This window comes from Haplochromis burtoni, unplaced genomic scaffold, assembly GCF_018398535.1.
Source record: "Haplochromis burtoni strain Fernald_Lab_line unplaced genomic scaffold, NCSU_Asbu1 Contig_77, whole genome shotgun sequence".
In the NCBI taxonomy this organism is placed as follows: Eukaryota; Metazoa; Chordata; class Actinopteri; order Cichliformes; family Cichlidae; genus Haplochromis; species Haplochromis burtoni.
The window spans coordinates 1,760,861-1,774,654 of record NW_024582438.1 but is presented as its reverse complement, the minus strand read 5'-3'; the positions used below and the strand labels follow the sequence as shown (position 1 = coordinate 1,774,654).

The 13,794-nt window shown below is 40.9% G+C and overlaps 1 protein-coding gene across 1 annotated transcript; it reads left to right on the top strand.

The window, feature by feature from the left end:
* Positions 1 to 7,907: 7,907 nt before the first annotated feature.
* LOC102310145 (G-protein coupled receptor 22) lies at positions 7,908 to 13,032 on the top strand. Its single transcript, XM_005929093.2, has 3 exons — positions 7,908 to 8,353; positions 9,465 to 10,628; positions 11,453 to 13,032. The coding sequence occupies exon 3, from the start codon at positions 11,457 to 11,459 to the stop codon at positions 12,753 to 12,755; it is 1,299 nt and encodes a 432-aa protein (XP_005929155.1). The 5' UTR covers positions 7,908 to 8,353; positions 9,465 to 10,628; positions 11,453 to 11,456; the 3' UTR covers positions 12,756 to 13,032.
* Positions 13,033 to 13,794: the final 762 nt, after the last annotated feature.

The following is a 13,794-nucleotide window of genomic DNA, read 5'->3' as shown; positions in this document are numbered from 1 at the left end:
GGCGCTAAATGAAGAGCTTCAATAAAAGCTGTGATTTAATCTTTTTTATTTAATTTTTTTTTTACAGCTATTACTCAACAGTTGAATATACAGGTGCCACCATTATGTAATCTTTGTCTTCCTCTCTCTCTCACTCTGTCATTTTGTGTCTCTCTCTGTCATAGTCAATCACCTGTCCTTCCCTGCTGTGCTTAGATATGACCTTGGTACTCTGCCTGTGATTTGCAGTCCTGATGATGCAGCAGGTCAGTAGGGCTATAACCATAAAGTTGTAACTAGGTGAGGTCAACTGTTTAACTTTGAGCAAGAAATTGGCGATTGTCCATCGAGTTTCTTCAATCCCCAATAGGCTCCGCAAATGCTGATGCCTGGGAGACATTCCTTGCTTTTTTTCTGCTGAACTGTGACCTCGTCACTGTTCTCTGTCACTGAGAATAACAGCTTTTTTTCCATCAGCCCCTCAGAAGTCCATTTCCTGTTGCAGCATAACATCTGTTTACGTTAGCAATGTCAAAGAGAGTTGACCAAGGCGTGGGAACGCAAGGCGATGCATGCAGGACCCCCACACGCTCACAGGGAGGTACGAGTGCAGTGAGAGCCTGAATCTTGGGGGAAGCACGTACAGGCAAACCACACACATTCTGCAGATAAACACGCAGATGCACACGTTCAGGCTACTCCCTACAGGCAGGCGGCCATCAGAGCAACACAGTGCTTGTCATCTCAGCGTTTCATCAGGCCAAGCTGCTGCCCTTGGGAAATATGGCTTTTTTCTTAAACAGCCACTCTATATGAGCAAGCAGTTAAAGGACTTCAGTAACCAATTTGTTGTCATTGACTATTTAGTAACTGGTTTGGGGGATTTTTTTTGAATAGTCCATGCTTTGAATACACATCAGGACAAATTGATTATTTTTCAAGCATGCTTTGTGCAAAGGACATCTCAGCCCCAGAGGCTTGAAGTCGGTCTGCACACGTCTTTGTGTCTGTTTTTATTGTGTTAGTATTATTACAAAAAACAACAACAACAAAAAAGAATTCAAACAACTTTATTAATCCCTGTAGGGACATTTTTAATCAAAAACATAACACTAAGTGACACTGCCAGTGCCCGAATGTTGTCGGTGCCTTTGGCTTTCTGACTAACTACTAATACAAATACAAATTTCTGTGCTCACTAGCCATCGGAGACCCACCACAGAAGGAAATCCTTGTTTGAAACACACAGACAACAAAGATCATTAGACTCTGAAGGCCACAGCAACACTGGGTATCTTTGCTCGTTAGGAAGGGATGGAAAACATGTATACGAAGTCATCTTTCCGAAGGGATGATCATGATCATCATGTAAACATAACACTGCTCCAAAAATTTAAAAAACACTTTGAAAAACACATCAGATCTCAATGGGAAAAAGAAATCATAATGAGTATCTATACTGGTGTGGACTGGGTAATGATTTAAGAATGAAAGGATGCCAAACTGTTTGATGGAAATAAAGATTATCATCCTACAGAGGGCTGAATTCAAAGGCAACACTGAAATGTAAAAAATAAATAAATAAAAAAATGCTTGTATGCATGCCTGACAATACCGGAGCATGCTCCTAATGAGATGACGGATGGTGTCCTGGGGGATCTCCTGCCAGATCTGGGCCAGAGCATTACTGAGCTCCTGGACAGTCTGAGATTCAACTTGTTGGAGTCGGATGGACGCAAACATAATGTCCCAGAGGTGTTTTATTAGATTTAGTGTGAGGGCTGGTCCCTGCTATCAATTCCTTCATCCTCCATGAATTGCCTTGATGGACGGCCACATGAGGCCGGGCATTGTTGAGAATCCAGGACCCACTTCACTGCACTAAGGTTCTAACAATGGGTCCAAGGATGTCATCCTAATACCTAATGGCAGCCAGGGTGCTGTTGTCTAGCCTAAAGAGGTTTGTATCTGATCTTTAAAAGACCTTCTACAGCCCTTTCAGTGGCCTCCAACTATAAAGCTATTCCTGTTTTGGGAGTTGCCTCCTGATTACCCCTCTGGTGCACCTGTTGTTAATTTCATTAACACCAAAGCAGCTCATTAACTAACACCCCCCTCTGCTATTTGACTGACCAGATCAATATCCCATAAGTTAATTGACTTGATGCTATACTCTGATTAAAAAGTGCTCATTTAATTGTTTTGAGCACCGTATGAAAGTACAATGTTTACTGTTACATTCTAAGTGTAAATGTATTATTCACTGAAGGTTAAGGTCAGTATGTTTTATAATCTCTCAGAGATTATGCATTACTTTAAATGTTTGAATCATTTTAGCATATTTTATGAAGTCATGCGTAATATTACCTTCATACTGTAGAAATTTTCCAAGTTACAGTAATTCAATCATATACCATCTCCAGCTGTTATAATCTAAAGTCAAAGTTTTTAATACAGACTGATTTTTCGAGAATAAACTATTAAGCATCAATATAATGAGAAATTTCATAGCTTAAATATCAACTCTGCATTAATTTTGATTACCATATAAACAGTCAGATAAGTCAAACTTTACTCAACTCACTTCTGTGCCATTGATTCATTAATGTTGAATTCTCTTGCAGTTGCTCTGTTCCCATGTTTTTGCAGTATATTAATGACTAACCTCGTATTGTGGATGGATTTTCTCAGTTGTTCTCCTGACTGAAGTGTGGTCCGTTTACAGCATCCTGCCATGCGATTGCATTTGTCTCTAACCATTGGGGACCCTCGTGTTAACTTTTATTGAGTGGAAAAAAGTTAGCATTTATCATCCAGCTTTACTGTGTTTATGTTATGCTAACATAGCTGTATTGCTAGCGATCACGTAGCACATCATTATATACCAGCTAGCCCAACTTCAGTAACCCTACAAACGACACTGCTGTTTAGTTTTCTGTCTTTGTTTATGTTGGAAGTGATAGCAGAGCTGTACGTTTTAATTTTTTCAGAAATCTCTCAGTCAGAACATGCTATATCATGCTTAGGTGGAAACTAGCGAGCTAACTTCCTGCTAACTTCTAAATTGAATTTAATAAATTCTGTTTTCATGGATGCCTGGATGTTAAACTTAATTGTTACACCCTCACACTCATTTTATTAAGGATTAAAGAATTTAGACAGTTTTTAACTCTCAGTGATGCTGCAGTGTTTGTTTGACTTTGTGACCTGAAACAGACAGAGTTTTCGACCCAGATTACTCTGCGAGGCTCCTGACTCCGGCAGCCGTAATGCTACAACAATCCATTAAGCGGTGTGGCTTCATAGTTTACCAAAGTCATACTGAAACATTTTTTGACAGATTTTTGAGCACCGTGTACCACATAAAATCGGTTTGAGGTCAGTAAGCACAACCAGAATTCATACATAAGGTGCACCGGATTATATGGCGCTGTCGATTTTTGAGGAAATTAAAGGCTTTTAAGTGCACCTTATAGCCTGAAAAATACGGTATGTTGAGTAAAAGAAAAAATATATAGTTTTTACCCTGGATAATTTACCTGTTTTCTGATAATTCACTGGAGAAAACGCTCAGAAGTACATGTGTAAACTTTCAAAAACTTATATCGCTGTGTGGGATAGGTGGCTGGACAAATCAAGTTAGAGCATATGAAAAAAAAATCTAATACAATATTTTTTTTTTAACATGAACAAATTTGGAGTATTCAAGTCTTGTTTGATAATCTTTCAAATTCCTCTCTGAGGATGGAAACAAGCCCACAGCACAAAGTGACAGAACAAGAACATAACGCTATCAGATTGTGCTCAACGGTTTACAATCTAACACATTTTTGAAAAGAACAAAATTAATTGGACCAAATTACAATGCAGAATAAAGTTAAAAACCATTCAGCAGGTCGTAACAGACGCCAAACAGATATGTGTGGTGTTTGTGTCATGAACAGAACAGAGTCATACAAAGGCCCTTTTTTGTCATCAGTTTACGAGCTCTCTAATCCTTTCAACTTTAAGTCCATGTATGGTTTCTGCCACTACTGCTTCAAGGCATGCTTATACCTTCCCTCATCCTTCTTAAATAGATAGGTTTTCATCAGGGTTTAGGTCAGGGGATGATGCCACACCATGAATTTCTTTCTCTTTTTATTTCCATAGCAACCAAGAAGTCTTTTTTGTGCAGCATGGGATGGTGTGTTGTCCTGCATGATGATAATACTATTCTGGAAGATATCTTCTTTTCACACCATAGAAGAGATTCTAATGAGATATTTTCATTTCACTGGTCAATATTCCAGCAAGATCATCTGTCCACCACCTCCTTTCTGATGTTGTAGTCTTGTTAGGGCTGAGTGGCAATTCACTGCAAATGTTTCTCTGTCTGGGTTTTGGTTACAAGTACCCAAAATGCTGGTTTGAGTTTCCTGCTGATGCCACTTTGCTGCTCAAGATGAACTTTTTGCAGCTGTTCTTTTAATACCATAGAAAGTATTTGTCTGTGTTCTCAATTGCTTCCAAATCTTTTGACAGCTTCATGATCTCTCATTTTTAGGACATATGGTTTTCATGACTCCAGCAAGACACTCCACTCTTTCAAGCTTTTTATGTTCACAAAGTCATTTAATCCTCCTCATTATTCCATGAAAGATCGACCTTCGTGAAGCTAACAACTCTCATTTTGCCAGTTTAATTTTTCACTCTAAGTGCTGATTGCACAACACAGTGGTTATTTAGACTAGCTCATCATTCAGCCCTCCTTGATCCTAAGAGTAAAAATAAGAGTTTGGCATTTGATTTCTCTCGAAAGCAATGACTGATTAGCGATGAATAGGCAAATGAGGGATTTAAGCCATAGCTGGGAAGAATTTCCTACAACAAGAAAAGCAAATACAGGAGCAGCTCAGGAGACATCATTTTCCTTTCTCCTTTTTCAAATGACCGCACATGTTCGCATGAGGCTAAAGCAGGAGCTCCTCGGGCTTTGTTAAAAGGGCAGTTTCCATAGATCAGGTGAGAGCAGTTTCGTTCTGGGACAAATCACAGTGGCACCAAATTGTGTCCTGCACAATGCATGCTGCAAGACAGAGATAAAAGTGAATGCGGTAGGTTTCTCTGGCCCATATTGCTCCCTCCCTGAAATGCATGATTGCCTGCTGATGTTTGGCATGCAAATTGTACACTTGTTATAAGACAGCCCCTGTCTGACAAATCTGCATCTGCTTCATCTGATGGGCTAAGGCCAGAGAGGGTCCTCTTCACAGACATATCACACATTCTGTGGCAAGGAGGATCTTGCATAGGCGAAGATATTCACACATTTGAATATCTACAAAAACATGCATACAGCATATCCGTGGACATCTACAGGCACGCAGAGACTAAATAATAAAACTGCAGTGAATATCAGACAGTAGAGTATATGAGATGGAGCGAAAAAGCTCAATGAAATATTCATGGAAATGAAATACTAACCTTATCCTTTCTATTGATAGCTTTGAGAAAGCATTTTTATTTGCAGCTACCTGTTCACAGCTATCACTCTATGGATTTTTGCGAGAAAACACATGATTCAGTGATAGTGATGGTGAAACTGTTTTCCCCTTGACTTCCCTTGACTTGGTTTACACTGAAGGAGCTGGCATTGGTACAGTGTCAAGCAATTGATTCCATTAAACCCGCTGCAAAGCTCACCACCTCACTTTCAACTAGAGTTCAGCAATATGTGAAAAACTAATTTCAACCGGTGTCCGTCAGCCCCGCATATATTTTGGTAGAAGTGTGCACTGTAACACTCATAGAGGAAGATACAGAATCATCCACTAGAGTTTATTTTTGTTTCTTGCTAATGGAAGCTAACAGATTGCCATGCATCCTGTAAATGATCAAATGAATGACAAATTCTACTAAACGTGTTTAATCAGCGTGTGAATCTGTTAGAGAAAAAGTAGAAACACATAACTGCCTGAGCTGCAAGCTTATTAGCTCAGAAAAGACTTCCCATATCTCAACTGGTTTGTTACCATACAACGCCAGGGCTATGTGGCACTACCAGTTCTACAGATTACGTATTTCCATCGGTGTACAACTCTTTTTCAGCTCTAGCAGAAGAACAGAATAAAAATGAAAGAGGCACCGCATTACATTGGCAAAATAATTCTTTACAAATAGTTGGCTATAAAAGTTTACCCAATCTAATGTCAGAAAATATTTTTAAAAAACTGTCATCACAAGTTACCTTCTCACACCTGTGGTTTTCAAACCGAATCGATGAACAACAATGTAAATTTGAAATTGAGCAATCAGAAAATCCTCACTTTTGAAGTGCTCAAGCTAGTGAAATATTGACATAAAAGGAGAAGAAGATGCAAGGATGTATACTTGATAGAGTGACTGATTTATTTGAAACTGGGTGCTGTAATTCATAGTCTTATTTAGACCTTTGATACAAAAAACTCTAAATGCCTTGCAAAGTAGGTGGCAGATGATAACGTGCAATTACTACACTTACTGAGCACTTACCAACCCCTCTTTCTCCTTTAGCTCTCAACGCTGGATGCTGGAAATGTTCCTGAGTCCATGTTAAAATTATTGCATTATGTCACTTCTGCCGATGTGTTAGATACACATTCATCCTAAAAATGTCTCAATTCTACAACATCCAAGATTCTGAATCTGAATCTTCAGAGCACATGCCTAATAGGCTACTGTCTCCAATGTTATATTGACAAAACTATATTAACACAACTTTTGGATTGTGATATAGTGTAATAACACGACAGGAGTAGCCATTAGAAGATGGAAAACAGGGGGCTATTAAGACACATATTCAGCAGTGATACCGAGATAAGCATTTACATATTCATTGACTGGTTTTAGGGGCCTAAAGTGAGTGAAGAAAACATTTCCCACACCATCGCACACAACCACAAACATGGACTGCTGATATAAGGCAGGTTGAAACTGCAAATTTAAGCTTTTGCAAACAATCACTTTATTAATTTTAGGTTTATTTTTCATCTTCAGCTGCCCAGTTTTGGTTAGCTTTTGACCACCACAGATTTCTTTTTTCACCATCACTCATTGACCTCAAAGTTGGATATGTTGCGCATTCCCAGATTTTCTTCTCCTGAACGCATTTGTAAAGGTCTAATTTTGAATCCAAGTGTGGGCTAATTGCTCTTTTCAAGTCACTATGCCAGAATGACAGTTGGCATCATCTTCTTTACTGCAGGCTGTCAGGTACCAGGATGCCCTCTGACAATAACTGCACCTGACAAATGAGACTTGAAAAAGAAACAGAGGGTGGTCAACCTCTCACTGATCTGACAAAGTAACTTAATTGAAACTATCAATCAGAGCCCACAATACTCTATCTCCTGTTTCTGAATTCTACCTTTCCTGCATTATCCATCCCCCCCCCCCCCCCCCCCCACACGTAGAATTGACCTCTTCTCTATCAGCTTTGCTGTCTCTCATGCTCACTTGCACATGCAAAATTAGACCTGTGTACAAAAATCAATGCTGAAATATTGGTTCTCTCTTCTGCCTCTCCATCCTCATCATTCCTTCCACGGTCTACAAACGCATTATTTGTTCATTATATTGTGACAGAGCTAATTAATACATCATCCTGGATGCATTACCCCTGTTTTTGCTTCGAAAGTCTGCCCGGTTGCTTTTGAAGCAGGATGTGTGATTAGCGCAGTGACATCTAAAGTCCCTGTGCATAAGTGTAGTAGTTTTTTTTTTTAATCCCACGCTGTTCACTACAGGCTCACATGGAATGCTACAATCACTGACAGGGAAAGAGGAGAGCATCAGAACAAAAGGAAATACCTCCCCTTGCCAGAGAGGAAAGAGTTAAGCCTATTACAGAAGACCAATCAGGACGGGGAGAGCACTGCAAACCTCCGCAGTAAGAGAGAGAGAGAGAGAGAGAGAGGGAGGGATCGAGGGAGTGAGGGAGAAAGAGGGGAGCAGAGCAGGAGAGAGATACCAGGAGTGTGATGGTTTGCACTCCTATCCTGACAGAAGGAGCGATCACAACAGAGAGTTGGGTGGCTAAAGGAGTTTTCACAGTGCGCATGGATGGATGAAAGTAAAATGGGTAAAAGAGGGAAAAAGGGGGAATCCCACCAACATCCATGTCAAGACTCATCTTTCTGGACTTCTTCTGTCTGGTACTCAGGAAGGAAAGAACATCTGTCAGTTGTGTGACCCTTGTATGTTCATCACTATTCAGTCCTGGATTCCTGCTGGGAGAAGTGCAAGAGAAAAACAGCAGCTTCTGTCAGTCGCACCGAATTGTTGCAGAGGTGGAAGGACAGGGGACAGCGTGGTGAACAGACCAGCTCAGGAGCATCTGTGTTTACTCTGCATGGTGAGCTTTGCTGTGCTGTGATGGGGCACTCTATACTTATTGCTTTGATCTACAGCGCTAAGCCGAGCAGAGAGTATATGGCAGCAAAGATTAATGAGGGACCAAACATCTCTGTTAGAACAATTGTGAAGGATTAGAAATCGCAAATGTAATTTCCTGAACAGTTTCAGTCATAATGTGTTTTTGGAGGACTTTAATTGAGAAACATTTGGTTTTGCTTAAACCAATTAGTAGCTAAATAAAACCAATTCTGGTTTTTAATGGGCAATTCAAGGAAGCGAATTGTCTAAAAGGCTTTTCTTCTTTTTTCAATTTTATCCACTGCAATGTACGTGTATTCCACTGTGGGCACACTTGTGTCTTACTGCTACACACCTACTTACAAACAAGCACATGCCCTATGCTCTGTGACATAAGAAACTAAACATGAAATCTTGGTTGTTCACCTTAAAATTGTGCTGTATGTCTTACGTGCTACAGAGGAACGATCATTTATGATGGCACTCTGGTATACAAGTAAAGGCATATCTCACTTTTGCAACCTTGAAGAGTGACAGATGTGTTCTTCCAGAGAGATTATATGGATCACATATCGGGGCATGCGAGGAGGCATCCATGTCTCTGTAGCAAGTTTCCCAACGGATCGCACTCCACCAAAGCTTTAAGCAAGTCTGTGCCGTTGGTGAGAATGCAACAACAGCAATGTCACCAACACTGTTGCTCCACAAGTAGCATCCTAATAAGCATTTTCCTTTATTGATATGTACATGCATAACACGAATCACAAGATAACGCTGCAGTTAATCTTGAATCTCAAAACAGAACAATGAGATGTAAAATACTCCGTGGCTTTTGTGCATCCCTTTATTAGTGCTACTGTCTCGTTCACCAAGTGCATCAGGTTCTGCACAGGAACACGATAAGACATCAGAGGCTTGCTGCTTTGTTAATGAGAATTTCTTTGTCGCCTCTCTATTGAGGATATGTCTACTTTCACTAATTCGTCCCCCACACTTCCCTTTTCTTCTCCTTCTACTCCCTCTCTGTCCTTATCTTATTCTCGTTATTATCCATTTTCCTGTCCTCTCTCTTTTTCTCTCTGTCTCTTTAGGTCACTGTGAATGAAAGGTGTGGAACTGAAGGACATGTAGATGTTACCGTTTACACAACCGGCCTCCTAAAGACTAATTATTGTCTGGGATCTCTTTACAAATCTAAAAGGCAATTTCTCTCTCTGGTGAACTGACATCCACTACCTCACGATAATGACCTTTGCCTGAATTGCAGATTCAAGCCCCCACCCTACCCCACCCCAGCCCTCCTGAGTACCTTTAAATACTGGTAATCACAAATGACAGTGTTCACATATGTCATTGCGACTGGATACACATACGCTACAGTCATGCCATCTCTGGTGATTTAGGTTTAAGCATGTCGTGGGACAAACTGGAGATCTGTGCTCAGTCAATGGCAGCTGGAGCCAAGAGAACAGAGACTAATGAGAAAGGTAGAGATTGAAGGCCTGTTCCATTAGTACTCCCAGGGGAAGCATGGGCCTGTATGCTGGCCGGACACTCTGACCTCTCCCAAATACATGTGGGACATTACTGTGGTGTGCACCGGAAATATCTGCATGGCAGACAGACAACTGCGCTTCTTGGAGTACCAGACATGGATATGGATGTAACTATTTTCTTATACACAAATATCTGACTGCTATTTTCTCACTATATACAAAAGAAGCAAAAAGGCTCATGTTATGAGCAGTACATTTTAGCACTGCACTGGAGAAAGAGAGTCTGCGTTTCTTTGTTTTCTTGGTTGGCTGTGACTCTCCTGCCTGGGAATATCATGCGACTATAAACAGGAGGTGGCTCAGACATCTGATCCCTGCTCTGCTCATCTATCAGTTATCTCAGCATTACCAAATCAAACCAGAGATCTGAGAGAAGAAAAAAAATCAGCCTAGAAGACATCAGCCTATGTTCCCCAGCATCCACTGGATACAGGTGGCTAATTGCTTAACTTTCTTGCCAACAAGGTCAGAAAGGAGAAAAGTGACAACTCATTGACATCTTTGGTGAGACAGTTGGGGATTTTCGGCCTCTCTGGGAGGGACTAGCAGTAAAAGGAAAAGCCTCGCTGGGGGCTCTAGTTGAACGGAAGCACTTTTCTACAAGCGATGTTTGGATGCGATGCTCGTCTCTGTGGATCTAACATGGACTCTATGGCCTGATTACACCGCTCTGGTGTTCAGATAGTGCTGGAGGCAAGGGTAAATATTACAGAAACATTTGTTGTTCTCCATGTCATCTAATAACCATATTCAGATTTGACTGGGGTAGGCTAGATGAGTTTAATAATGCATGCACTAATAAGCTGTTATGATTTATCCTAGAGTAAGATATAATTTTTCTTCTTCCTAACAACAATTTTATGACATTTCCAAATGCCAGCAGCTTTTTTTCTTTGATCCATTGATTAGCCTGAATGGACACTCAGTATTTTAATGTGCATCTCTAATAGCTGGAAGTCTGACAATGTAAACATCCCTGTTTGGCAGAGTCATCTTGTTATAAAATATAATTCATAATTTTGCAGTGGAGAAAATGCTGTGAAAAATGATTAGTTTAGTTACTAAGGAACATATAATGTGTTATAAAGTGTTATTCAGTAGATGCTCAGAACTACACTGTGCCACAAGTAGGTTTTGACAAAACAACAATATACCAAGCAATCTTGAAAATGAAAACATTGGAATTCAGTCGAGGGTTTCAGTGATATGACTCCGGTGTAGACGCAACAGCCTGAAATAGGATCACTGAGACAGTATAGTTACCAAGGAGTCATGCCAATCACGTAGTGAGACAATCTAATCTTCAGGGCATAACAGGAAAGAAAATCATTGCTCTATTTAAGTGTGTGCTCTTGGTATTTCTCATTTAAATGCTGACGCTTCCTTCTTACTGGATAACTTCATCTGATAAGAGTTATCACATAAGTGTTAAATGGAACTTCCCAGAGATGCACAAACAAAAACCCGTCATTTCCTTTTCCACTTCATAAATATATATATATTTTTTCACTCCCTACACACAGGATAATGTGCCCTGAAAAAGAAGCCACCATGAGCAACGTCACGGTCACCGACAACACTGAGCCCATCAGCGGCACCATGAGTCCGGCGACCCCCAGCCTATATCCTGTTAGTTTTCAGGTCTCCCTGACAGGCTTCCTCATGCTAGAAATCCTGCTTGGCCTGAGCTCCAACCTCACTGTGCTTGCCCTTTACTGCATGAAGTCAAACCTCATTAGCTCCGTCAGTAACATCGTCACTATGAACCTCCATGTGCTGGATGTACTGGTTTGCGTGTGCTGCATCCCTCTCACCATTGTGGTGGTCCTACTCTCCCTGGAAGGAGACACAGCCCTCGTCTGTTGCTTCCATGAAGCCTGTGTTTCCTTCGCTAGTGTTGCCACTGCTGCTAATGTACTGGCCATCACCCTTGATCGTTACGACATCTCTGTCAAACCAGCCAACAGAGTCCTGACCATGGGTCGTGCCCTGGCCCTGCTGGCCACCATCTGGGTGCTATCCTTTGTTAGCTTCCTTGTACCCTTTATTGAGGTGGGCTTCTTTGCTCAAGGCCACACAGAGCAGAACCAGACACTGGTGGAGAATGTGGTCCCCACTAACCAGTACTACAATGAACTTGGCCTCTATTACCACTTGCTTGCTCAGATTCCTATTTTCTTCTTTACTGCAATTGTCATGCTAATCACCTACTCAAAGATCCTGCAAGCGCTCAACATTCGCATTGGTACGCGTTTCCATGCTTCACAGAAGAAGAAAGCTCGCAGGAAAAAGCGTCTGTCCATGACAACCATGACAACACAGCAAGAGACCACGGACGGCTCGCAGAGCAGTGGCACCCGTAATCCCACGTTGGGTATGCGAACCTCCGTCTCTGTCATTATTGCCTTGCGCAGGGCAGTTAAACGTCACAGGGAAAGACGAGAACGCCAAAAGAGAGTTTTCAGAATGTCCCTCCTCATCGTGTCTACGTTTTTGCTGTGCTGGACGCCCATCACGGTACTAAACACAGTAATCCTCAGCGTGGGCCTCAGTGACCTGATGGTCAAGTTGCGACTAGGCTTCCTGGTCATGGCTTACGGGACAACTATCTTTCACCCACTACTCTATGCCTTCACAAGGCAGAAGTTCCAGAAAGTCTTGAAAAGCAAGATGAAGAAGCGAGTGGTGTCAATAATTGAGGCGGACCCTACCCCCAATAACGCTATTATTCACAACTCTTGGATTGACCCAAAGAGGAACAAAAAGGTGACGTTTGAGGACAAAGACGCCCAACTGAAATGTCTATCTTCAGAGAATGTGGAGTGAAGGAACTTATCATCTTATCAGCAAATACAGTCAAAGCAGCTAAAACTGACATCAGGTCATGACGAAAAAGGGAAAACGTTAATCCAAAGCAGTAATGTAAATGTTATGGGCAGTAGAACATACAACAACATGAGTTAGATTATTTATTACTATTTATTGAGAACAAAACTAGGTTTCATAGATATACTGTCTACTGTACTGTATATATTGCATGGCTTTTTGTATCAGTCGCAACATAAATAACATTGTGTACATACAAATACATGTACAGAATAGGGTAAACAAAGTATATATATATATATAGAGAGAGAGAGAGAGAGAGAGAGAGAGAGAGAGACAAAGACATAGAAATTGTTATGTAAATGTATATTTATAATAAATTTTGTGTTCACTCGTACTCTCCCCTCCCCCGAGTAAAATGTCTGTGACTGTGTAACAGCTGTGAGATTACTCCCATTCATCACTGTGCAACTCGTTCTGACACCAGACCCTGATATCACCAGTGACCACTGACCTTATTGCCGAGAAAGAGCACTCACACTTAAATGAGACAATAAGCGTGAAGCCACACCAAAACACACACAGGTCAAATGTAATGTGGAAACATAGGTATTGGAAGTTGTGGATGTTTTATTGCTTTAGCTAAAAGTGTAAAAAAAAACCTTTGAGATTGCCGCTCACAAACACCGCTTTTATAGTCGACAAAGACCAAGATCACATTTCTCAGACGCAACAGAACGCCACAGTTCTCATCATCACGTCTGACATAAAAACAGATGTTATGAAAAATCTGTTTCGCATTAGCAGTCACCTCTTTGAGCCAAATGGAAATTCTACAGTTGCCTTATTTTCATTTGATGAATTGTGTTATGGCAGAATAGGAGACTGTGACAGTGACGAGCACATGCTGAACACGCTGAATGAATGATCAGCAAGCATTGTGTTTATTTTCGATGGCACAATAATCCACAGATAACGTTTCAATACACAAGTTTCTTAACCGAAGGGAAATTGTTGTATTATCGAATTGTCTGTGCTT

Excerpts from the sequence above, each read along its gene's own strand:
- LOC102310145 (XM_005929093.2), top strand. The coding sequence starts at position 11,457 with ATGTGCCCTGAAAAAGAAGCCACCATGAGCAACGTCACGGTCACCGAC.